The sequence below is a fragment of the Ptychodera flava genome, chromosome 4 (assembly GCF_041260155.1).
Source record: "Ptychodera flava strain L36383 chromosome 4, AS_Pfla_20210202, whole genome shotgun sequence".
Taxonomy (NCBI): Eukaryota; Metazoa; Hemichordata; class Enteropneusta; family Ptychoderidae; genus Ptychodera; species Ptychodera flava.
In genome coordinates this window covers 40284706-40309254 of record NC_091931.1, presented here as the reverse complement: position 1 = coordinate 40309254, position 24549 = coordinate 40284706, and the positions used below count along the sequence as shown (strand labels likewise).

The following is a 24549-nucleotide window of genomic DNA, read 5'->3' as shown; positions in this document are numbered from 1 at the left end:
CTCTCAGTACCCTGATAATGTGGTCACGCTGAGTCACCCCTCTGGTAGATTAGTTTCATCTATACTAGGTTCTAATCTGAGAAGCAAAAGGCTAATTAACTAATTTAGTGACAGTAGATTTATAGCAACTTTTATTTTGTTCCTGACCACCATATAGTGGAGTTAATTACGCCACATTCCGGGAGAAACTTACTGCAAAATGCGTTCACTCCACTCATGCGCAAATCCACTATCAATAGAGTTGACCATTATCAACAGAGTTCATCTCTCACAAGCGAGAAGCTGATGTAGGATCGTATTATTGAATCTCAGTCAAAACATTTTACAAAAAGTAATATTAATGCTAACTTGCTAAAATGACTTTATTTTACACAAACACCGACTTAAACCAAGTCAATAGAAGCGCTCTACAATCTATGTTTCAATTCAGTTGTCCGAGGTATCAGTTAAAACAATAGTGACGGCGGTCATGTATATTGACGGCGATCATGCCTCGCCCCTGATAAATTTCGGCTGAATACCTGCGCTACCATGAAGACATTTTACCGCCTATTTAGTTTTTTACTACAAAGGTTGACGAGTAATGGGTTGAATATCAGGGTACAAAAACCAATGTAGAGTTATACAAATGATAAACTCATGGCCCCTATGAAACGGTGTCAACACCGTGACAGGACAATGAAACTACACTGCTTGGCCAAAGCAGACGCAGTCAATGGACTTTGCATGCGTACGCAGTGTCTTGATGAGGCTGTTAGCAAAATCTGTATTTAAATAATACCTGCTGACCTAGTTCCTGCCATTTGAAAGATCATCTGGGACTAGAACACACGGGACTACACAGCATCCCGTCTTATACATCGGTTCAGTCTTCTTCTGCGTGTATCAGAGGTGGGTGAGTTATGGCGATGAGACGATGTCTGAACGCCAACATTTAACTGTGATTTCATAATCCATGAGCTAACCACAAATTGTTTGTTTAGTAAGATTATACTATCACTTAAAGCCATTCCTTGGGTATAAAAGGCAGCTTAACTTCAGTGGGTTCATTGTTTCGAATGACTGACGCATGGAAGCAACGCAAAGCAACTGCTCAAAAAAACTGGCACAAATCTTTTCTACGCATATAAATAGCTCTGTGCTACCATATTTCCTTTCTAGAATACATCGGACATAGCGTTGAGAGAGAAATACTGTCTATTTTACAGTTTCAAGTGAGTTATTGATGAAAAGTTCATTTCTGTACAGGGTCAGTGGTGTCGACGACACAGCCGTTGACCTTTTAAAACTGCTGTCATCACACAAAGTGACGCGCAGGTGCTAATGATCAAACACTTGATGTGTACACCGGATCACCTTCGATATACACAATGTAACAAAATCCTCAAATAAAGAACATTCAATCGATACAGACCTGAAAACGGGCAAATGCATACTGCCGCGGTTTTTTAAATAGTTACGAAAGTTTTTTAAATATTTTTATGAGATTATGCTTATGAAAATGCGCATGAGGTACAAGGTATATGTGTGTACTTAGGCCCAAAAGCCAGTGTACTGTTTACGGCAGTTCTCCTTTTGCGAAATGTTGTGGCCCTGAAAAGGGCCGTTTGGTTTGTGTCAAGACACTACTTACTGCCAATGGTGGTACCAGGTGCCGCCAACCAAGCTGTTCGTGCAAAAAGGTGTTCGTGCGCAGTTTTTCAGCGGGCGGGCAAATTTTAAGACTAATCAGCGGGCGGGGAGAAAAAATCGATATTTACTGTGGGCGGGGAAGAAATTTCATTATTTTCAGTGGGCGGGGAGAAAATTTTGGACAGTGGGTACCTGAACATACGTAGAGGGAGGGGAAAACCGTAGTTGACTGAAGTTGAGGAAGAGGGGAGCAATGTTCCAAGGTATACTGCTAGCTGCTCGCACGGTTTTGTGTTGATTTTGGTTGCCTAGTGGGTATCTAGAGGGCAACGGGGAATTTCAGTAGTGGGGAGAGGGCAGTGGGGAGCTTGAATTGTTGTGGGGAGTGGGGAGTGGGCAGACCATAGATACTGGAGGGCAGTGGGCATCAAAATTCAGTGGGAGGGCACAATTTCCGTGTATGCCAGTGGGAGGGCAGTTACGAACAGCTCTACTTTCCCCTCCAAATTTTAGGTGAAGGTCAAAAACACGTAAAATTGGTATATTAGCCTTCAAAACATGTTTTGTGATGATTTTGCGAAATTGATGAAATTTATCAGTTGGCGGCACCTGGGTACGTGTGCGAGCGATGTGGAGGATTTGGGTACATGGACCGTAGGAGCTGCAACACACAATACGAGATAATTTTCCTCTTTGTGAAAACGGCCCTTTGACCCACATAAGACGTGCCTTGCGTTCAATATATCTGGCATCCATCCAGTCACCTCTCCTGCATACTACAAATTTCCTCTGATGCCAGCGTTCAGGTCACAAGCCCACTGCCCAGTAATTCAGATCTCGATAAATGGTTACAACTCCCCGACCTAAATCCATTTTCTTTTCACAAGTCGTATGCACTGTGAGACGTATCAGGTTTCCCAAAAGTATCATACATTATCTCATGTGCATTCTTTGCGGAAAATGTCGAATTTTAAAATTTGTCACTGAACGTTGATCTACCTGGTGCACGAGACAATCAATTCTAAAACAATAAGCCGAGAATTTTACGATTGGCCTTCCTCCTAGTGAGGCTGTTTGTGACCTTCCTCGTTAGCCACTTCAGTCATTGACATTGCTGTGACGGCACTTTGCCGCCCGTAAGCTTACGCAGTGTGCAAAGCTCATCTTCGTCTTCTATTTTTTGCGCAAAAATCGGCAAAACAGCCGCCTCCGATATTTGATCACTAATATCTAAGTCGAATCCTTGCAAGGGGTACCCTACACGAGCCAACTGTGACTATCTTTTACACGATCATTGGTTTTTGAAACTGGCGGGAAATCTAAAATGATGTTAAAACGTTTGAATTTACATGCCACTTCCGACACTTGTGATAGTGTCATACACTTATTCAGTCTTTAATGGGTTTTATCCAAAAAGAACTCTTAGAAAACAGGGAATATTTTGAGATCAGTTTATTAAACATTTGCAGCAATGGGGCTTTAAACACTATAGGTAGTTATCATGGTTGTATTTACGTGAGTGCTTGAAGAACCAGCTTATTATAGAGTCCACATATTATCGCTGTCACTTTTGATCCTCACCCCAAAGCTTGTGACTACACGTTTCCTTACACTGGTAGACTAAAGTTTCCATTCTAGAGTGTGGGTACAGTTTGTGTACTACCCCGGGAACCAGCCTTAAATAACATTTGCACTCCATCCCAATCAGACACTCAACTTTATAGACAATAGAATAAAAGAATCATAATTTTCTTCACCAAGCTGCAAGTGCAAATTAATCTTATACCCCAGCAATATGAAAAACTCCGCCTTGACCTTTGCACCTACTTTAAAAGTGGTGGGATAAACAGTATGAAAGAAAAGTTTTTGACCAAGAGTGGCAAAAATTACCCAACATATGCAAATTTTACCATGATTTCAATGGATTCTATTTTGCCATCCTAGGAAACCTGTAAACTAAATGTTAAAGCAGTCGGACCATTGATTTTAGGTTAGTTGTTGACTTAAATAGACAAAATAGAGAGAAAAAAATCACTAATGATAAAAACAGGTAATATTGGCATCACATCAATATGGCTAAATGTGTATGGCCTAAAGTATTTAAAAACACAGTAGGACAATGATCAGATTAGCAGTTCCTGAGTTCTTGATTTTGGACAATTTTCACAATTTAGCTTGTCAGCGATATCGTTTTTTATTTCAGCCAGCTGCAGACACTTTGTGCAAGTAGGGGGCATGTTGCCATAAAGCGTATCTGGGTTTGAATAATTCAGTATATGGGTGGCTGCTTGTTGCTTCATGGGATTCAGAATGAATAAAGTTAATACTAATATCTTTAGAGGTTATTACCCAATATCGCCTGTTCCTGTGTCGTATCAGCATGAGTGTCATTTGTGCTGCGTCAGACCATAGGGGATTCAATCTCCGATGATGACGATGATGATGATTAAATATTTAAAAATGAAGATAAATAAACATATATTTGGACTCAGTAAATTTGTTGTTATTGTGTTGTTATTGTTGTTGTCGTTGTTGATACTATTTGCAGAAAAGAACAAAGTATGCGCTGCAAATTTCAACACAGCCTAACTATACATGTGCGTCGCAAATTCAATACAGCCTAACTATACATGTGCGTTGCAAATTCAATACAGCCTAACTATACATGTGCGTTGCTGCCTAACTATACATGTGCGTTGCAAATTCAATACAGCCTAACTATACATGTGCGTTGCTGCCTAACTATACATGTGCGTTGCAAATTCAATACAGCCTAACATTACCCAAGGGGTGTCACTTCATTGCCACACACTTTTTTTCGATCGCCAAAAATGCACCTAGCATGCATCGAAATCGGTAAAATTCGACGTAGGGTCAAAGCACATTAGTCCGTCTCAATAATACTCCAACATTTTACCTCTTACCGATGAAAAGTCGAGAAATCAGCAAGTTTTTCAGCGTATCTGGACGTCTCTTACATTTCAGATTTAAAAGGTGCGGCGGTGTATTGAGTCACGTGGGTGCTTTTCAAATCGAACCAATAGCAGAGCTCGCCAAATGCACCCAGCAAGCATCGAGAGCGGTAAAATTCGATGTAGGGTCAGAGCCCGTACTGAACGAATGGGCCCAGCGTGAAAACCCGGCAGTAACGTAAGTTTCTCATGTCTTTGGAAGACTATGGGTGACACTGTCTGCGTGCGTCTGCATACGAAATTCTGGTAACTTTAACAGTTCCAGTTCACCCGCAGCAAGAGATCGTTCTTTCCAAAGATGTGAGAAACTTACGTTGCCTCCGGGTTTTCACGCTGGTCCATCCATTTGAAAAGCGCCCACGTGACTCAATACACCGCCGCGCCTTTTAAATCTGAAATGTAGAGACGTCCAGATACGCTGAAAACTTGCTGATTTCTCGACTTTTCATCGGTAAGAGGTAAAAATGTTAGAGTATTATTGAGACGGACTAATGTGCTTTGACCCTACGTCGAATTTTACCGATTTCGATGCATGCTAGGTGCATTTTTGGCGATCGAAAAAAAGTGTGTGGCAATGAAGTGACACCCCTTGGGTAATGTTAGGCTGTATTGAATTTGCAACGCACATGTATAGTTAGGCAGCAACGCACATGTATAGTTAGGCTGTATTGAATTTGCAACGCACATGTATAGTTAGGCAGCAACGCACATGTATAGTTAGGCTGTATTGAATTTGCAACGCACATGTATAGTTAGGCTGTATTGAATTTGCGACGCACATGTATAGTTAGGCTGTGTTGAAATTTGCAGCGCATACTTTGTTCTTTTCTGCAAATAGTATCAACAACGACAACAACAATAACAACAACAATAACAACAAATTTACTGAGTCCAAATATATGTTTATTTATCTTCATTTTTAAATATTTAATCATCATCATCGTCATCATCGGAGATTGAATCCCCTATGGTCTGGCGCAGCACAAATGACACGAATGCTGATACGACACAAGGAACAGGCGATATTGGGTAATAACCGATTTATCATATACCCATGCCCATAATTTTAGGGAATATTTACTAATAGAACGAAAAACCTTTAATTTTGAGGCTTTACTTTATTACGCCTTGCGCATAAATATCAGAATGTTTATGTGAACAGCTACATTCATAAAGTATTCGACGAAGATGTCAACATCACGCGCGACATCGTCCATATCTCAATGAAACCCAACAAGAAAGACACCGGGATACAAAAATCGTCATACAGAAGGAACATTTTAAGGTGCAATATGCTATTACAACTGTAACCGATCAAAAACTGCTCAGCTTTAAATCTATCCTGATTTCGATCGTCTCACGGCACGGAGCTCGCGCAGAGAGGGGACGCCATTTTGTTAGTTTACCTGTAGAGTTGCCATGTCAACAGTCGTCGCGCGCATGACATCGCTGTCACGCCACGCGCTCACTACCTGTTCGGTGGAGATCGTGGACAGTGCCGGCGCCGTGCGAACGGCAGAATGTTTGCTAGAACTTGACCAAAAAAATACCATGGGAAAACATTTCAAGACTCAACGTGATATTTCCGTATTTTGCAACCAGAAATACCCGTGTTCCTCGAAGCTCTTCGAGTTTTTACGTCGGCGACATCGCTTCGCAGGCGGGGAGCGGCAGCCATTTTGTTGTTTACGTTGTTTACCAACAAACTGCCAATGTAGTTCGGGAAAACTCTAAAACTGATGACGTTCATCGTGCATATCTCGACGTTTACCGTGAAATATCACGGCTGATATTTTACGTTGAACGTCACTAGGACGTAGCAATATGGGCATGGGTATATGATAAGGAATAATATCATACAGTGGAGCCAAAGTAAACCACTCAATAAAGATATTTTGTCAAGCTGCTGCATGCATGCATGCATACATACATACATACATACATACATGCGTGCATGCATGCGTGCATTCATGCGTACATGCATACATGCATACATAAAATCATTTTTACAGTATATAACTTTCCACAGCAGACCAAACTATAAATATCAGCTTGTCCAACTTGATACTGCTGCTTATAATAATAAAGACAGTAGTTGATTACATTCTAATAAAATAAACATGCGTTGTTTATCAAGATAATGTCATAAGTAAAACAGAGTTGAGACAGGCATGGCGGCAATTTTTTATTTCAAGCTTCGATAAAAAGGATAATTTGTTTTATTAGTACCACATTTTGCTCGGTGACCCTCATTTCTATTCTTAACTTGAAGGGGATGGTTCACAGTTTTTTTGACACCATGGCCGGAGATAACAAATGGTGTGTCCAATGTGGCCGCCATATCCCTCCCTGTATGTATGTCTATCCGCAGATGGACTTTACAGTTAGGCTCAACGGAAAGTAGACGATGAGATTAAATGATACCTTACTCAATTACTAATTTACATCAGACACTTTATTTCTAAAACTACACTAGTACCTCACAATATTGCTTGCGAGCGGCAAGTTCTCGAAGACAAGAATAACAAATACGAGACCTAAATGATTCCTTAACATAACAGTCGCTTGCCAGCTTCTCTGCCGACATGAGTGCCTTATCTCTTTCCACTGGTTTATTGCCGTAATCTTATACCACGATACTAATTACACAGCGACAAAAGACAACTGTAAGTTGGCTGAAGCATGAAGTAACATATGTGCCTCTCAAAGAGATATATAAAAGGCAAATAATGAAACATCTTCATCATTCATGAATCAAACGTTTTGTCTGAAAAGCTCTTGCAAAGATATCTTGAGACAGGCAATAATTATATGGTTTCTCTGGTTTGGCGAGTAAATCTTGTAGAGGATTATACAAATCTGTAATTGACCCTCATCAATTTTGAGCCATTGAATAACAGATAGACAAAGTCTCATTTGATTGGATATAAAAAACACAAAACGCTAAACATCCCAATCAAATGTACTTGGAAGAGTATGCATGAGAATAGTTGCACCACTGTTTGACTGCTAGAAGAGATACACAGAACAGTGGACACATAGACAGTATTTCACATTAATCATCAGTAGCTTAGGTAATTGTAAAGTTGGCAATATGGTACATAGCTAGAGACCCCCATGCGTGATAACATTGCCAAATTAAGTCAGTTTTATCCAAATGTTTTTTGTCCACACTTATCTTCACTCTAGCACAAATTACAGAGTGGCAGTTGATTGTAACATTTTCACCACCATGGTTTGGCAAAATACCCATTGTTATCAATCGTAAGTGTGGACCTGTTTACAAAGAATTAGGGGGGTTAGGTCGAGGCACAATACAAAGAATTAGGGGTAATCTGTTTTAAGGCATTTTAGTGTCAAAGAAAATGAAAATTGGCAAAAGCAGAAGTCATGATTTTAAAGATTGAAAAATCCAATCTACTTGACACTTACTGAGCAGTGTCTCAACAATGTCGGCCGGTCTACCCCGGCGATGACGTTCATTTCAGCAAGAACTACAGTTGTCTTTTTGTCGCTGTGTAATTAGTATCGTGGTATAAGATTACGGCAATAAACCAGTGGAAAGAGATAGGCACTCATGTCGGCAGAGAAGCAGGCAAGCGACTGTTATGTTAAGGAATCATTTAGGTCTCGTATTTGTTATTCTTGTCTTTGAGAACTTGCCGCTCGCAAGCAATATTGTGAGGTACTAGTGTAGTTTTAGAAATAAAGTGTCTGATGTAAATTAGTAATTGAGTAAGGTATCATTTAATCTCATCGTCTACTTTCCGTTGAGCATAACTGTAATTTGGCATTTCAAGCCAGTTTTAGTACTTCATCAAGGAAAGAATGTTGTACCCCTACCCTAGCTTTTACACACCCCATACAGATACACGCAATTCAAAATTGACTCCAGAGAAGTAGTGTATAGTTAAATATCTAATGTTAACACTTTTTCTTGTTTAATATATGGGATAAATAATAAATAATTTAAACACAAAAAACTGTCAAAATTTTGCTTAATAAAAAGTAATCACAATTGTTACATGGTATTTTGGGTAAAAAATTTCAAAATTGTCAAAAAAATCATTTAAAGTCGTCCTATTCTATGTACACAAATTAATTTTGCTAAAATGGGTGTTCCTCATAAGAGCAGAATCTGAGCTTTCCAAAAATGTATAGTTTGAGCTATTTCATGCTAGTTTACTTAATGTAGGGAAGGATATAGTACCCCCTACCCCTACCCATTTTTCGCCATTTTTTGCGGTACATGCAAATCAAAAACCAGCCCAGATAGGTAGTGCATCCCAAAATATCCAATGTTAACATCTTTTTTCTTGTTCAGCAGGTCCTAAAGAACAAAAAAATACCCATGTAGTAGGGATGTGGGGGGGTGCACGGTGGGCCCCTCCAGCCCACGGACTATAACAGATAAGGGAAAATTAAAGTTTTAATGTTAAAATGTCACCAGATACAGATCTTCTCATGAGTGTGTATGTGCAAAATTGTATGACTTCTGGCAGATGCTTTCCAAGTTGTGACTGGAATAAATTAAAGTCCATCTGCGGATAGACATACATACAGGGAGTGAAATGGCGGCCACATTGGACACACCATTTGGATCTCCGGCCATGGTGTAAAAAAAAACTGTGAACCATCCCCTTCAAGTTAAGAATAGAAATGAGGGTCACCGAGCAAAATGTGGTACTAATAAAACAAATTATCCTTTTTATCGAAGCTTGAATAAAAAATTGCCGCCGACTATTATCTTTCTGTAGAAATTTATCCGTGGCCATATTTCTGCAAAGTACACGTCAACATGAATTCAGGTTTACATCAAGGAGGGAACGCATAACTCTTACTTTGAGACTCGAGGGCCGGTGCACGATGGAAGAAGCCAATCTACCTCCAGACGGTGGATGGGGATGGATGGTTGTACTCAGTGGTTTCATCGTAACGACCTTGAACTCAGGAACTCTTCTAGCAACGGGTGTTTTGGTGGAACACCTTGCCCGATATTTTGAGGCTGATATGGCAAATGTGTCGACGATCTTTTCTCTGGGGGTCAGTTTATGGTGCTGTATAGGTAGGACACTTTTAATTGTGTAAATTGGAGAAGCAATTTATTTTTTCGGATATTTGCTTATAATACGTTCATGAAAATGAGGGAAAGTGGCCCAAATCATGATAGCCTATGTCCATTGCTGCACCATTGCAGGCTATGACCTGTATAAAGGCAACAGAAAGTGGAGGGCGCTTGAAAATTTGAAGCTCGTTCAAAGGAAGATATTTGAAAAACTGAAAACAAACAAAATTGAGAGTGGCGGATAGTTGAAATAAAATGTTTGTCGTAACCGAACGTAGAATCTAACTCGATTAGGTACAGTAACTGCGTTGCCTAAATTTTAATGGAAATGATTGTGTTTTCAGAGGGAGAAAATAGGCTCCCCATTTACATTATCTTGCCACAGACGCATTGGCATAGAAAACGTCATTATTGACAAATAAAATCCTGGTAAAACGTTTTATATTTTGACCAGCATGTTCGTAATCGGCGTTTAGAGAGAAGCTGTTCTACATCGTACCACATTGTAGAAGGTCTAATATAAATCTGCAGACTAAGATTCTTGAGTCCCGAAAACCAACTCACTGCACATTTTGCAGAAGGGAAGGAAGGGGCTTGCGTCTGGCCATCACCTGGCCACATGGGTATAACACTTCCTCCGCAATTTGGCCAATATTCAAACTAGGCCAGTGTGCATTTAACACCACTGTTTTACAGCACAAGATTTGCATCACATGCCAGGCTATTTTCGAACAAATCTGAACGTTAAAATACCTTGCAATCACTACAAAACGGATGCATATGAGAACTGATTGTGTAATATTCGGAACTCATGCTGTTTCCGTCCTGGATGTTATGCAAATTTTAAGGCAGCAAATGTGAGCAAACCGAAAAGTAACAGAGGCAGGTAAGTAGGAGGATGAAGCGGAAGCAAATAAACAAACACTTACCAACATTTTGGAATTCAAATTTTAAATTCAAAATTTCCGCCATCCCTTTGTTGACATTATGTACGAAAAATAACTTTTCAATGTTCAAAAAAGTAGGTGAAAACTTTATATAATCCAAGAGATTCAAAATAAATTCAAACAAGCAGTAGACCAGAAGAGTATAATTGATTTGAATGTTCGAGTGTGTCTACATGGTGCATTTTACATTAATCAGAAAAAAATTGCCAGAAAAAGGTGCACACACATTTCTGACCGAATCTAAAATAGCTAACCGACAACGTTGACAAGCTCACGTTTTTCGTCTTTGTGTGTTTTATCTTCGACAGCACTTCTCGGTGGATTTCTGGATAGATACGGAACTCGAAAGATAGTTTTAATCGGCGCTCTGCTGTCCACTCTTGGTCTTTTTATCAGCTCATTCGCCACCAGCGTTTACTTCCTGTGGTTTTCATATGGAGTCATAGGTATGTACCTATTTTCATTTTTACAGATATTGGAGACAGCAGATGCGACAACGAATATTACGAAGGTCCACCTCCCCTCGGCGGAAATGTTCAATTCGCCAAACGATACGCACAGGAGCACTGCGCGAAAATTTCAGTAAGGTACTCTACCTTATCATGTACAAACTTTCGACAGCAAAGGTGCAAGTACGTTAAGCAGATAAATACAGACCGAGCAAGGGTAAGGTTGATATGAGGTCGGTACACGTGTATCGTGAAGGGTTTAAGGGTGACTTGAATGTTCATCGTAAGTTTTTTCCGTCAGTGTTATGTTTACGTGTAATTTTATGTATCTTCGATGTTTTTGCGGGCCCTGTAATTGGGAATTTCTCCTGTTGGTATCCGAATCAATCAATCAATCAAATAAATATGGTTTTCTTATGTTCGGCCCTGCTTACCAATCAAAGATGTGAAACACGAAGCAAAGAAAAACTTCTCCGGCGTCGAAAATTCAGAAGCGTTGTCAGAAATTCCAAGACGTTGATATAAAAGTATGTCGCAGAGAGAGGGAATTGTTGCATCCACTGCGTTTCGTTCCTCTATACATCACACGTGTTAACAAGAGTTTTATTTGAACATGTGACCAATTCCACTTTATCTTTTTCAAGTTGTTATTCATATTGTGTAGAATATGAACGATCTGAAGTTAATGTTTTAGGAGCATCAAAAGAAAATATCTCAATGTGGAATATTTGCTCACTGTATTGAGGATTTTTAATTTGTGTTTCTCTAGGTTTTGGTCATGGCGTGTCTTATACACCAGTATTCGGTATGATCGGCCAATACTTCAACAAACGTCTCGGATTGGCTTCTTCGCTGTCGCTTGCTGGCATCGGCTTCGGATTCATCGTCTTTTCACCTTTGAATCAGATGTTCCTTGATAAATACGGATGGAGGGGATCGATGCTTCTGTTGTCGGCATTGAATGCAAACATGTTTCTTTGTGCAGCTATTGTTAGACCAGTGAACTTCACAGCTAATAAAGCCAATTACAGGGCGGCTAAAGTCAAGCGTGAACGACTTGGGAGATTATTACCTCTGAAGCGTTGCCTTGCAGATAAGAACAGTGGTACATTGATTGACAGACTAGGCTGTGGATTTATCTGTGAAACAGGGAATTTTGCCTTGCTTCTCGTGGCAGAGACTCTCAGCTCTTTGAGCTTCTCGTCCTCTCCCTTGTTCATCGTTCCCTGTGCTATTGGTAGAGGCGTTTCGAAAATATCGGCGTCTCTTCTAGTTTCTGTGGCAGGAATAAACATTTTATTAGGTAGACTTATAATAGGTTTCATCTTAGACACAAAATGCATCAAACCAGTTCGTGAGTTCATACCGATGATAGCCGCATGGTCGATAGGAATCTCGCTTATTCTCTTTGCATTTTCCTATCACTATGTTCCCATGGCCATTCTCTGTTCTGTTTTCGGAATGGCGCAAGGGTTTTATTATCCAAGTTCGTATATGCTCACAAAGACTATAAGTGGACCACACTACACGATGGCTCTCGGGATTTTCATCTTCGCAACCGGAATCGGAAGTGTTAGCGGTCCGCCCTTTGGTGGTAAGTTACACCGAAAGGTTCAGTCATGCACGAACTAGTGAAGACGTCTTAAGTTGAAAGAATGCCATAGAGAATTTGCACACCACTGAATCTCGCCGCTTGATTGTGCGTGTGGTTCTGGCATTATAAATATGTTACTTGTAAGGTGTATAGGTACTGGTTCATGCAAAACACTTCGCTGAAAAAATGCTGTCATGCAACAAAAGACGTAAGATTACATAGAAAACAAGCAATCCCTTGCATGAAAAGATGAATAAGCGTGTCTATAATCAGCCGATTCATCGTCATATTGTACAAATAAGTCTATAATTTCCAAAAGTTTGGTTTTATATTTCTTATTTTCGAAGAGATGCCGAACTCAAGAACATATAATCCAAATGTAGATGAGCGTTTTAATGCCCAAGTCCTGAACCCAATCGTAATTTCTTTGGACAGGTGTTTTGCCAGTGTACCAGCTGAAGACTATTATAAGTAAACCATGTCTTCACTGGTTGAATAGGTGCCCTACGTGCCCATTCTCATCATTAACTTCCTGAATTCCCAACCTGCATTACATTAAAAGTGAACAAATGCGGGAAATAACGAATATAGCAAAATGTTGAATATCCGTATAGAAATATTCCAACTTCTACTTGCAGATACAGCCACTGTGGCAAAAGCTATACATTAATGGAGATGTAGATACTTGTCAGTGCGTGCACGAGTATATACACACAGATCAATTCTTCAAGTCATACATACATACATACATACATGCATGCATGCATGCATGCATGCATGTATGTATGTATGTATGAATGTATGTATGTATGTATGTATGTATGTATGTATGTATGTATGTATGTATGTGCGTGCGTGCGTGCGTGCATGCGTGCGTGCGTGCGTGCGTGCGTACGTACGCACGTACTACGTACGTACGTACATACATACATACATACATACATACAGACAGACAGACAGACAGACAGAAGCAGACAGACAGACAGACAGACAGACAGACAGACAGACAGACATACATACATACATACATACATACATACATACATACATACATACATACATACATACATACATACACACACACACACACACATACATACATACATACATACATACATACATACATACATACATACATACATACATACATACATACATACATACATACATACAGTCTCTCAGTAGGCCTGCAGAGACGATTGCACACTTCCAAACTCAGCGTGCGTACGCAGAGTTGTTAAATAAATTAGTTTTGTTTTATTTTTGCACAGGTCGTCTGTACGATACAACTAACAGCTTCAACGTCACTTTTCTTGTACTCGGATCAACAAATATGTTAAGTGGCCTTTTATATCTGACTACAGCTGCTAGACTACAGAAAAGAATCGCAACCAGTCGAGATACGTACACGAATGACTCGAATGTTATCGAATCGTATTTCGTGGAGCTCCGGGTATCATCAGTTTGAGGTGTCATTCTTGAACCGAATACATGCGAACAATCTGTAAAAACTGTTAGAAATAATAAAAATGAAGGCATAGGTGCCTTATCGTATGTGAGCTCATAATGTGTAAAGATTTTACCTACATAATGGAAACATATCGGACTCCAACTCTTGTCGGTAGCATATTTCATGAAATACGAGGTGAACAATTTGATATCGTGGAGGTGGAGGCAATGAAAACTTTTTTGTGATCATTGTGAAAAAGTTGTTTTTAGTCAGCGTGTTTATTTTGAAGCAACTTTTTTATTCGGAGTGTTTCTGAAAGACGGAAAGCACTTTTTCCAAATAAAATGCGTCAGACATCCAATGTATAGAAACACCCATCCCTTTATATGTGAGTATGACATGTATGTACGCAAAAGTTATACTGCAATTTGGTTGTGAATTGAGAAATAATTGTAAGTAGTGATCAATTTACCACTTGATGACGGTATGATTTGTTAATAAAAAGTGGTAATTATTGGTCTGTGCACCGCTAGAGTCAAGTGACTTCTCTACCATTCTCTTCCAATCCACATAAAAGAGTGATTGTAAGAAAATCTTGCTGGTATTGTGTGACCTGTGGAGATATGGATCAAACCAGAAATGAAGTGATACATGAGTCATTATAACCTCTTTGCTTGTCACCTAACTAATCTTTAAAGGTTCAACACTTAATTAAAATCTCACTCTCTGTCACTTTAGGACCAAAAGTGTGAATTATCAAAAAGGGAATTTTTCTCTAGCGACTAGCTCCTGCCTGTTCCAACTGTGCTATATTGCGAATATAGCACGGTTACTTTCACGTCCCGACCAATGAGATCGCAGTATCTGCGCCATCAATATACTTGATAATATTTGACATTTAAGAGGCACCGTGGATGTAGCGTTCCCGGTAAGTCCAGAGTAACGGATCCACAGTCAGAGGCGGGAGAATTCGAGATTCCAGCATAGTGTTGTGCACTTGAGCAAGTCACTTCGCTCCGCATTGATCCTTTAGGTCATGAGCAATGGTTCCTTATCCTGTAATTGGGCGTTCGCCTACTGGATGATGGAACTGTAAAAATACTAGTATTGTAAATGAAAAATAATGCACTCTCTCAAAAAGTTAACATTGGCATATTATACCAGTCTAGTCCGTGCACAACACACATGACGTACACTCACAGCGTAATTTTAATAAGGCTGCGTTCACAAAAAATGGTTAGGGGGCTGGAGGAATTCAGGGGGATTCGAAAGTTTTTCGGGTAGTAGAGAGGGGACTTGAAAATTTTTTGGTTCCCTTTTACGTTTTACATTTTCCAATTCCAAGTTTTTGTAGGTAATTCAATGAAAAATGAATACCATTTTTATGTCATCCAATTGTTGAAATGTTTGTAATAGTTTAACAAAATCTAGAACCATTTTGTCACATTTCATGATTTTTATCTTAAAAAATCTAAATATGTATGCTTTGTCGTAAAACACCAAACTTGAGTCTAGTACCAGGGCAGAAGTTGCAACCGTTGATGAATTTTGCAATATTCCTGTGCAATATATCGACTACAGTTTCTTGCTGTTTCCCTACAGCATCCTCAAACACACAATATACTCAGTTTGTCGACAAAGCCTGTATATACAAATATGTATTAGGTGATAATTTAATTAGAGTCTAGACTGACAGTCAGTTGTCAGTGATACAAATGCATGGTGCACATACACAGGCTGTCTTAGCAAGCTGAATACTGGACAGTTCAACATGCTGTTGGCCCCAAGAACACAGTTGTATAAACTGAACAAATATATTGTCAAAATTATAAAAGTTTATACAGCTACTCCCTGCAGGCAGTGTCACTATCAGGTACCACCCTGTACTGCAGTGTACTGTCACTGCATAACTGAGCAGTGATAGAGATGGCTATGACTCTGATGTACACGGTAGTGGAAGAAGAGTTTGGGCCAAATGCCGCTCATGACAGTGAAACATATACTTGTACATAAGATAAGGCCAGAGACCAACACAAAGAAGACCAAGAGACTTTAAATGTTGTCGGGGATATTTTAATTCTGGCATATGAGAATAATCAAATATTAAAGAAGGAAGATAGGGTCAACATGCTTGATTTTCAAAATTTTCACATTTTCATCATAAAATAATACAAAAGCAAAACTTTGAAAAGTAAAGACCTAATGAAAACATATGTGACTCAATATAATTATTTATTTTTTAACCAAATTTGCCATTATTACACCCTAAATTTCCGAGATGTAAACATTTATTTGATGGAATATTTTAACCTTCCAGTATTGTCCATTTTTAGGAGCAATTGACCTGTCCAGAGTTGGATTAACTGAAGTTGGCTTAGACTGATAAATCCCAAAAAGTTCACTGATGCGTTTAAAAATGAATCAATAAGAACTTGCCTTAGGAATATGACTTTACAAACTGCTTATAAGCAGGCAGTGTTGAATACATGCGAGCGGAACGGCGCGATACGTGTTTAATTTTTCTACACGCACATCCTTTACTGATTTACAGGCTTGTGATAGTTGGGGGAGGGGACTTGAAAAGTTCTGATCATATAGAGGGGGTTGAAATTTTTTTAGGGTATTGAGGGGGGGATCGAAAAAAAAGATTTCAATCACGATTCCTCCAGCCTCCCTGCACCCTAATTGTTATTTGTGAACGTAGAAAGTCAATCATTGGCATTGTCGCTCCTGGTTAAAGCTACTAGCTATATTGGCGAGCGATGTTTACGAATAGCAGCAATATTTGGCTGGGATTGTTTGCATTTCCCAAGGTTCTCAAAAATATTATGTATCTAGGTGGCAAAGAGACATAAGCGCCCAGCTTACTGATCGAGGGAGAGGCTTGCAGAGAACATCGTGTGTCTGGGCGGCACAGAGACAAATAGGAGGTCAGTTTGCTAGTCGTGGGTAAGGGTTGTAGAGGGGAATACCCCTTAACTGAGAGAATAAATTTTTGAAAATCTGTAAACTCTTGAAGCAATTTCATGCACATCTTTTGTTGAAAATATGTAAGAAAATTTTGCTGGCATGCCATTTTAAACAATGAAGCCATAGAGACACACGCCATGATGATAAACTGGGAATAACGCACACAAGGGCAAGAGATACTCCATGATTTGACATAAGTTTCATTACAATACTTCTACGTAGTTACAAAATTTAGAAGAGACTGCCGTCCCCAAAGACATGGTCGACGACCGCTGGGCTTCTCACAAATATCAGTTAATCAACATGACCCCGCGTGGATGCAGTGTCGCAAACTACGTCTCTGTCCAGAAAGTGTATAATAATAATAATAACAAGGCAGTATTGCTGAAGGCAATGAGTACTTGGGCCGTGATAGAGTAATTTTGAGGACAATATATACTACTATTCAAATATGGTCTTGAATTTCCTCCTGTCAATTAGGCATTTGATTAACTGGTTATTAAACGAAGCAATGGCATGACAACGGCAAAATATGTCTAGCAACTTTTGTGGAGTTTGAGGCAGGGGTTCTTTATTTATAGTGGAAATTGCTTAAACTCCTTAAATATTCAAATTACAGCAAATTTCTTTTGTTCTCGATGGTAGATGTCTAATATTTAGATGGGCATATTTAGATTTCTACCCTATAGTTATCCCTATACACCAAAAATCGGATATCCAGCTCTATTGGCTTGCTCAGAATGAGATATGCGCATAATTAATGAGGTACAATATGTGGTGTCATAAGGTGTCCCATCATACCAAATATGAAGGGTGTAGCACTTGTAGTTACTGAGTTGTGGACAAATATATATATTTGAGGTCAAAGGTCATTGAGGTCATGTGACATTTTGTCAAAATAATTGTATTGCTAAGTTATTCTATATACCAAAAATCAGAGCTCTAGCTCTATTGGCTCGCTCAAAATTAGATATGCGCATAATTTATGAGGTACAATATGTGGTGTCATAAGGTGTCTTATCATACTAAATATGAAGGATGTAGCACTTGTGGTTACTGAGTTGTGGACAAATATATATATTTGAGGTCAAAGGTCATTGAGGTCACGTCACATTTTGTCATAATAATTGTATTGCTAAGTTATTCCTATATACCAAAAATTAGACCTCTAGCTCTATTGGCTCGCTCAAAATAAGATATGCGCATAATTAATGAGGTACAATATGTGGCGTCATAAGGTGTCCCATCATACCAAATATGAAAGGTTTAGCACTTGTGGTTACTGAGTTATGGACAATAATGTATATTTGAGGTCAAAGGTCACCAAGGTCACATGATATTTTGTCAAAATGTCTGAGATATCTGCGTGAACCGATGGACTCACTGATGGACTCACGGACGGATATGACCCAATCTATAAGCCCCCTGGACTTTATCCGTGGGGAAAAAAAACTGTGTCACTGCATCCTTTAGGCAATATGAATACGATGAGAAACTAAATTTTTATTTTTCTTGGCCTTATACATGGGAGTCTATGGAGAACTGCCTTATACATGGGAGTCTATGGAGGTGTAAACTAAAAAGTCCTCTAACATGGCCAAATTCGATCGCATTGTGAAACAAATCGACGTGCATCTGTATGGGGTTGGGTACTATTCTTGTGCAAAGTTTGAAAGAAATTGACCAGGGCATGTCTGAGATATCTGCGTGAACGGACGGACGGACGGACTGACATGACCAAACCTATAACTCCCCCAGGACTTCGTCCGTGGGCACTAAAAACAACGCAACAGTTATTACAGCTACACCGGCGGTAGGTTCATATCCAGAGCCCCGTACGGTCTGCCGCCGTCGCTTGAAAACCTTACCTAGATGAAATTTTGTCTATAGGCTGAAATTTCGCCGAAGTTTGACAAAATTCCATCGATTTTTCAGGTTCATATCCGACATTTTTGAGTTTTGAGTGCAGACAGAAATAAGTTTTGAGGCAACATGGCTGCGACCCCATGTTGACCCCTAGCCCTGCGTACGATGCTATGTGCTACAGCTAACACACAGCATCGTACGCAGGGCTAAAAGTAGCGAGAGTTGCCGACATCGACGGTTATTTACGAGAAGTGAATAAAAGACTGTCATTTTTGGAAGCGATCGAGTAGCTGAGGTAGGCTGGGATGCGACTTGGGCCCAAGAACGCCGAATTTCGGCAGTAATTTGGCTTTTTTACGTCAAGTCCCAAAATGGATTTGAAGTCACCGAACCTACGTACGGGTCTTTGCAGGGCTGTGGTGAGCGGGGCGATTAGCTGTAGCGGAACACACAGCATCGTACGCAGGGCTAGTTGACCCCAAGTGAAAATGTGTTCGCGATCAAATCTTCCTGTATTTTTTTCAGAATTTTCGACAAAATCATTGCTTCTTAAATCTTTTGTAAAATATAAAATACTAAAATAAAAATGCGATGTGCCATGTCTCCAGATTTCTAAAATATCGTTCGTTGACCGTTCGACGGAATACTCATTTCACAAACTTGTGACGCAGTTGAAATTCAATACTGACCGCCAAATAATCTTAATGAGACGAGATCATTCTATACATCCTCCAAATTATCCAACCATTCGCGTTAGAGTTCACCTCGCTTAGAGTATCATAACATTCTTCGGCCTTCGTTTAGATCGACCCTAATCTCTCCCATTTAGGAAATAAATACACAAGCTACCTTGACAAACTTCGTGCACCATCGAGGACCAAACGCACTACAAATCTGTCTTGACGTCATCATCTCCTTACATGGTAATCGGCATACCGTATTTTTAGCAAAGGAGACACAGAATACGTCGGAGTATTCAGTTTCAAAACGTATTACATTGTGTGATGTTGTCAAAAAAGGTAATGTTACTGCAGTGGTATAAATTACAAAACACAAAAGTTCAAATCAGTTTATATTGACTGGCTTTACCCAACATTTCATATTGTTTCTTATGCCAGATTTGACCACGTGCTTACTGGCGACCCCTTTACATGCAAATTTTGTGTCAAATGGTGTGTTCTGCTGGAAAAACAAACGTACGATTTCTATATGAAGGAGGCGAAATTTGCCCTCAAAACTCGAAACCACCCCTTATGGGGTGTACCTAGCTATTTTGAACGAGCTTCTCGAATCTGCAGCTCTATTTCGAAATGATGGTGTGGTTTTCTCAGCTCAAGGATAAGTGTTCTCCATCGCTGTGGGCATTACTATTCTCAACTGGGGGTACAGTTTCCAGTCGTAATGTTTTTCATTGTGTCCGGGATATAAAACCTTTCTTTTTCACACTTAATACTTTGATTAACACTAGTCCACATCTTGTCAGCGATTAAACATGTTTCAAGTTTAAATGTTAAATTCTGGTCTCGAGCCCTCTTGTTCGACCAAACTGAAATTACCCCTCCCACTTTGGCTCGTCCAGTGGGTGTAGCAAGGTCGTGCCATCGCCTAGGAAACGGAGGGTGCATTAATTGTTGCATTTCGATGCACATTTTGATTATATTCAGAAGATTTTGTGGCAAAAACTCAGATAGAGAAGCATTAATATTCACATCTCACTTATTCAAGACTGGCTGAGAGCAGCACTTCCATTCAGTTAACATCATTACGCCATTTATTATGCCAAGAAAGATGAAGCCAAGACATTTTGCCCTCCCTGGTCTCAGCCAGAAATGGTTATACCTTACAGAGTTTTTTCCCACGGAATGAAAACAAATGTACTTGGGCTGAGGCCCAAGTACAATAATAATAATAATATTAATAATAACACAACAACAATAATAATAATAATAATAATAATAATAATAATAATAATAATAATAATAATAATAATAATAATAATAATAATTGAACAAAATGATTTATTCATAAACCGTCAATATCCACAATAAAAGTGATCAAGCATGCTGAATAAAATTAACACATCACAAAAAGTAATTGACATTTTAAAAAACTGCAAAAACATTTAAACCCCGAGTCTAAAAAGGAGGTTTCAGAAGGACAAAGTCGACAGGCTGGGAGAATGCCGAATACATAATAGAAGACTGTTCAAGAGTATGGGAGTTTCTACGCTGAACAAACGATCTCCATATTTCTTTGTGCGCGATAGCACCGGACAAAGTCTGAACTGATTAGCCGACCTCAGGCTTCGATACTGAACATAGAGTGAGATCATATTTCAAAGGTAACTGGGAGCAGGGCCATGTATACACTTAAAAGTCAGCACTAACATCTTAAAAACAATTCGCTGAGTCAGTGGTAACCAATGCAACTGGTACAGAACTGGAGTGGTATGAAGCGTGATTTTTGAGCGAGTTACAATTCTTGCAGCCATATTTTTGAACACATCGAATCTGAATAAATAAATTATTTAGAAGGAAAGTTAATCGCTGAACTTACTTGGGGGAATTGGAGGCCACAAGGAGGCTTGAAAGTGGGCTGTGATGCATTGAAACGGGTAGGGAGCACCCTGTGTACCACCTCCACGATTGAAACAAACTATCAATGGAAGATAGTAACTTCAGCGGTCTCTTGAAACCATTGACTTGTTAAATATAACATAATATCATATCCAAATCTGCATATTGTAATGATTTGGCATGTGTTTACGATAAGTAAAGATGAGTCAGAAAAAAACGCTGCAGGAAGGTCACTATCATCTATTAGAGTGTTGTCAACAGGATGAAACGACCGATCAAAATATGACGTTGAGATTCGGGCAAGGCTCAAAGTCTGTTCACTGCCAATGCCTAATACTGCTATTAATCCGATCATTGACCCTAAAAAAGATAGTCCAATACGTCACTCAGAGAAAGACAAACGGTGAGTCCAACGTTGGGCATTCAAGCAGGTGAAGTTTATCAAATTTCTAAGGGAAGTGGTACATTTTCCTCTGTACAAGCTACTTCCGCCTTTGGCAATCATCAAGCGATTTAGTATGTAGAGAAATGCAGTATAGCGTGGGGGTTACTACAGGTCAAAGTCAGAGTCTTTGTCAGTCGTTACAACTGAACTCAAAAGTTTAATATACAGAACAGTAGAACGGTGATGTCAACAATATCACGGTAGCATAACCACATCAACCTTAGGTACCGTTCAGTTTTTACGGCCGGGGGGGGGGGGGGCCGGCAAAATCCAGGGGGGGTCATCATAATTTTAGAATCCGCAAAGGGGGGGTCATCGCTTTTTCACTGGTAGGAAAGGGGGGGTCACCACATTTTCAAAAACATAATACCAACAATAAAGTTCACTTTATGCCATGGCCATGATCGACCCTCTTTACCGGCGGGCCGCCTTCGGCGGCCCACTACAATAAATATACATTATGTATTACCCATGACCCTCTTAACGGGCAGACGCCTTTGGCGGCCCACTCCAATTAGGTTTACTTCATGCAATGGCCATGATTGACCCTCTTTACCGGCGGGTCGCCTGCGGCGGCCCACCACAATAAATTGACTTTATGTAATACCCCACGGCAATCTTACCGTAAAATTCCCAATTGAAGCCGCGGCTTGTATTAGAAACATTTTTGAGGGACCCCTGGGATCATGCACTGAATAATGGTAATGGCCGCGCGCCTTCAGCGGCCCTGTCCAGTAAAGTCTACTTTATGCAATAGCCATGATCGACCCTCTACACCGGCGTGCCACCTTTGGTGGCCCACTAGAATAAAGTTGACTTTACGTAATGGCCCATGACCCTCTTAACCGGAGGGCTGCCTTTGGCGAACCACTCCAATAAAGTTTACTTTATACAATGTCCTTGGACATGAGTTGTCTTTGGAAATGAAGTTAAAAATTGCCTTACAGTCGTCCTAATTAACAGACGTTTCAATGGATGTGGCTGAGAAGTTTGTGCACTGGCATTGAATAAAGTGCGCCGCGTACCGGAGTTCAAATCCAAACCATGCGGGTAAATTTGACATATGGGTTTGGTTTTGGTTATTTTTCAGGGGGGGGGGGGGTCATCAATTTTTTTCGTCTGGCAAAGGGGGGGTCATCTTTTTTTCACAAAAAATGCAGGGGGGGTCTATATTTTTTTGAACACCGGCGACAAGATTTTGCCGGCCCCCCCCCCCAGGCCGTAAAAACTGAACGCTCCCTTATATATCGGATATGTTATGACCCATTGGCTACAATGAGTCCAAGTACTTGCCCACATATTGCGCCACAGGCGACGCCTCAAGAGACCGCTGAATTTACAATCTTCCGTTGATAGTTTTTTTTTCAATCGTGGAGATAGCACACAGTGTGCTCCCTGCGTGTTTCAATGCGTCACAGCCGATTTTGATGCCTCCTTTAACTTAAATGTTTTCTTCTCTCTGTTGTGGCTTCCACCCCTCCCCAAAATAAGGGAAGCAATTTGTTCTCCACCGAAAATCCTCCATCACATAACCAGATATCACATTGTTGTCCCATAAATATGTGCGATTAACTAATGACGTAAATGAACAGTTACCATGTACACGACGTGATGACGTAACTCACCCGGTGGGAATATTTGTGCGCGCATCATTGTCTTTCACAGTATCATGAGTATTGTTCTGGTCAATGAACCATAGACATTAGGGACTGGGCAGAAATTACAGGGCGGGGGTCACAGGCTTTCGCGTAATAATTTTGAGGGGTCATAAAATTTCACGCATGCTTATGGGAGATGGTCACCGTTTTTTGCGCAACTGTTAGAAGCCAAGATTTTTTCCCTACAAAGCAAGCTATATCTGTACGTTTATATATCTTTGTTAATTGATGTAAATGTCCTTTGCTTGAAGTTGGATGGAAAAATTGCATGTGTGTACAAGAATTTGACCTTTGGGACGTCATCGAAAATGTAGTCTATGAGAAAACTATGAACATTTTCTTCTGATGTAAAGCTAGCAATATATTTGCAGTTAGATACGTTTGATTATTGATGTAAATGTATTTGATTGGTATAGGGTGTTTGAAAGTGTGGATGGGAACAACAAATATGATATTGGAATTTCACACAAAATACCAATCCTCTTTTCATGGTAGTCAAGGGGTAAACTATTAAACATCCCCCCGACAAAACGTGCTATATCTTTGCATTTTTGGATATGTTCAAAAACACTGACTTTTAGGCTGTAATAAGTTTCTTGATGATGGAAGTGCCCTCTGTATAATTACAAGCCAAACTTTAAATATTGTCCCTTTAAATAGTCCCTTTTAATTTTTGATAGCCAATATAATTGTACTTCAATTAGTTGATATAATTATTTATTGCAAAATGTTGAATCTTTTTCATTTATTTAATTGAAACCTTGCATAGTTGTGATTATTTGTAAAGATTAAAAAGTTTTCTTAGAAAGTTCAAAGGGCAAGGGATAAACTATATGTCAAATAAGATATTATTGATATGGACTGTACATGCAGGGGGTGGTAACCGTAAACTATCTGCTCATGAAAATTGGGAATTCCAGGGTAA

General features: G+C 39.7%; 1 protein-coding gene across 1 annotated transcript; it reads left to right on the top strand.

Moving 5' to 3' along the window:
- Positions 1 to 9371: 9371 nt before the first annotated feature.
- LOC139131748 (monocarboxylate transporter 12-like) lies at positions 9372 to 14509 on the top strand. Its single transcript, XM_070697962.1, has 4 exons — positions 9372 to 9669; positions 10925 to 11062; positions 11835 to 12659; positions 13931 to 14509. The coding sequence occupies exons 1-4, from the start codon at positions 9471 to 9473 to the stop codon at positions 14125 to 14127; spliced, it is 1359 nt and encodes a 452-aa protein (XP_070554063.1). The 5' UTR covers positions 9372 to 9470; the 3' UTR covers positions 14128 to 14509.
- The last annotated feature ends 10040 nt before the right edge of the window (positions 14510 to 24549 follow it).

Excerpts from the sequence above, each read along its gene's own strand:
- LOC139131748 (XM_070697962.1), top strand. The coding sequence starts at position 9,471 with ATGGAAGAAGCCAATCTACCTCCAGACGGTGGATGGGGATGGATGGTT. Across the intron at positions 9,670-10,924 it reads CAGTTTATGGTGCTGTATAG|CACTTCTCGGTGGATTTCTG; the intron begins GTAGGACACTTT and ends TATCTTCGACAG. Across the intron at positions 12,660-13,930 it reads TAGCGGTCCGCCCTTTGGTG|GTCGTCTGTACGATACAACT; the intron begins GTAAGTTACACC and ends ATTTTTGCACAG.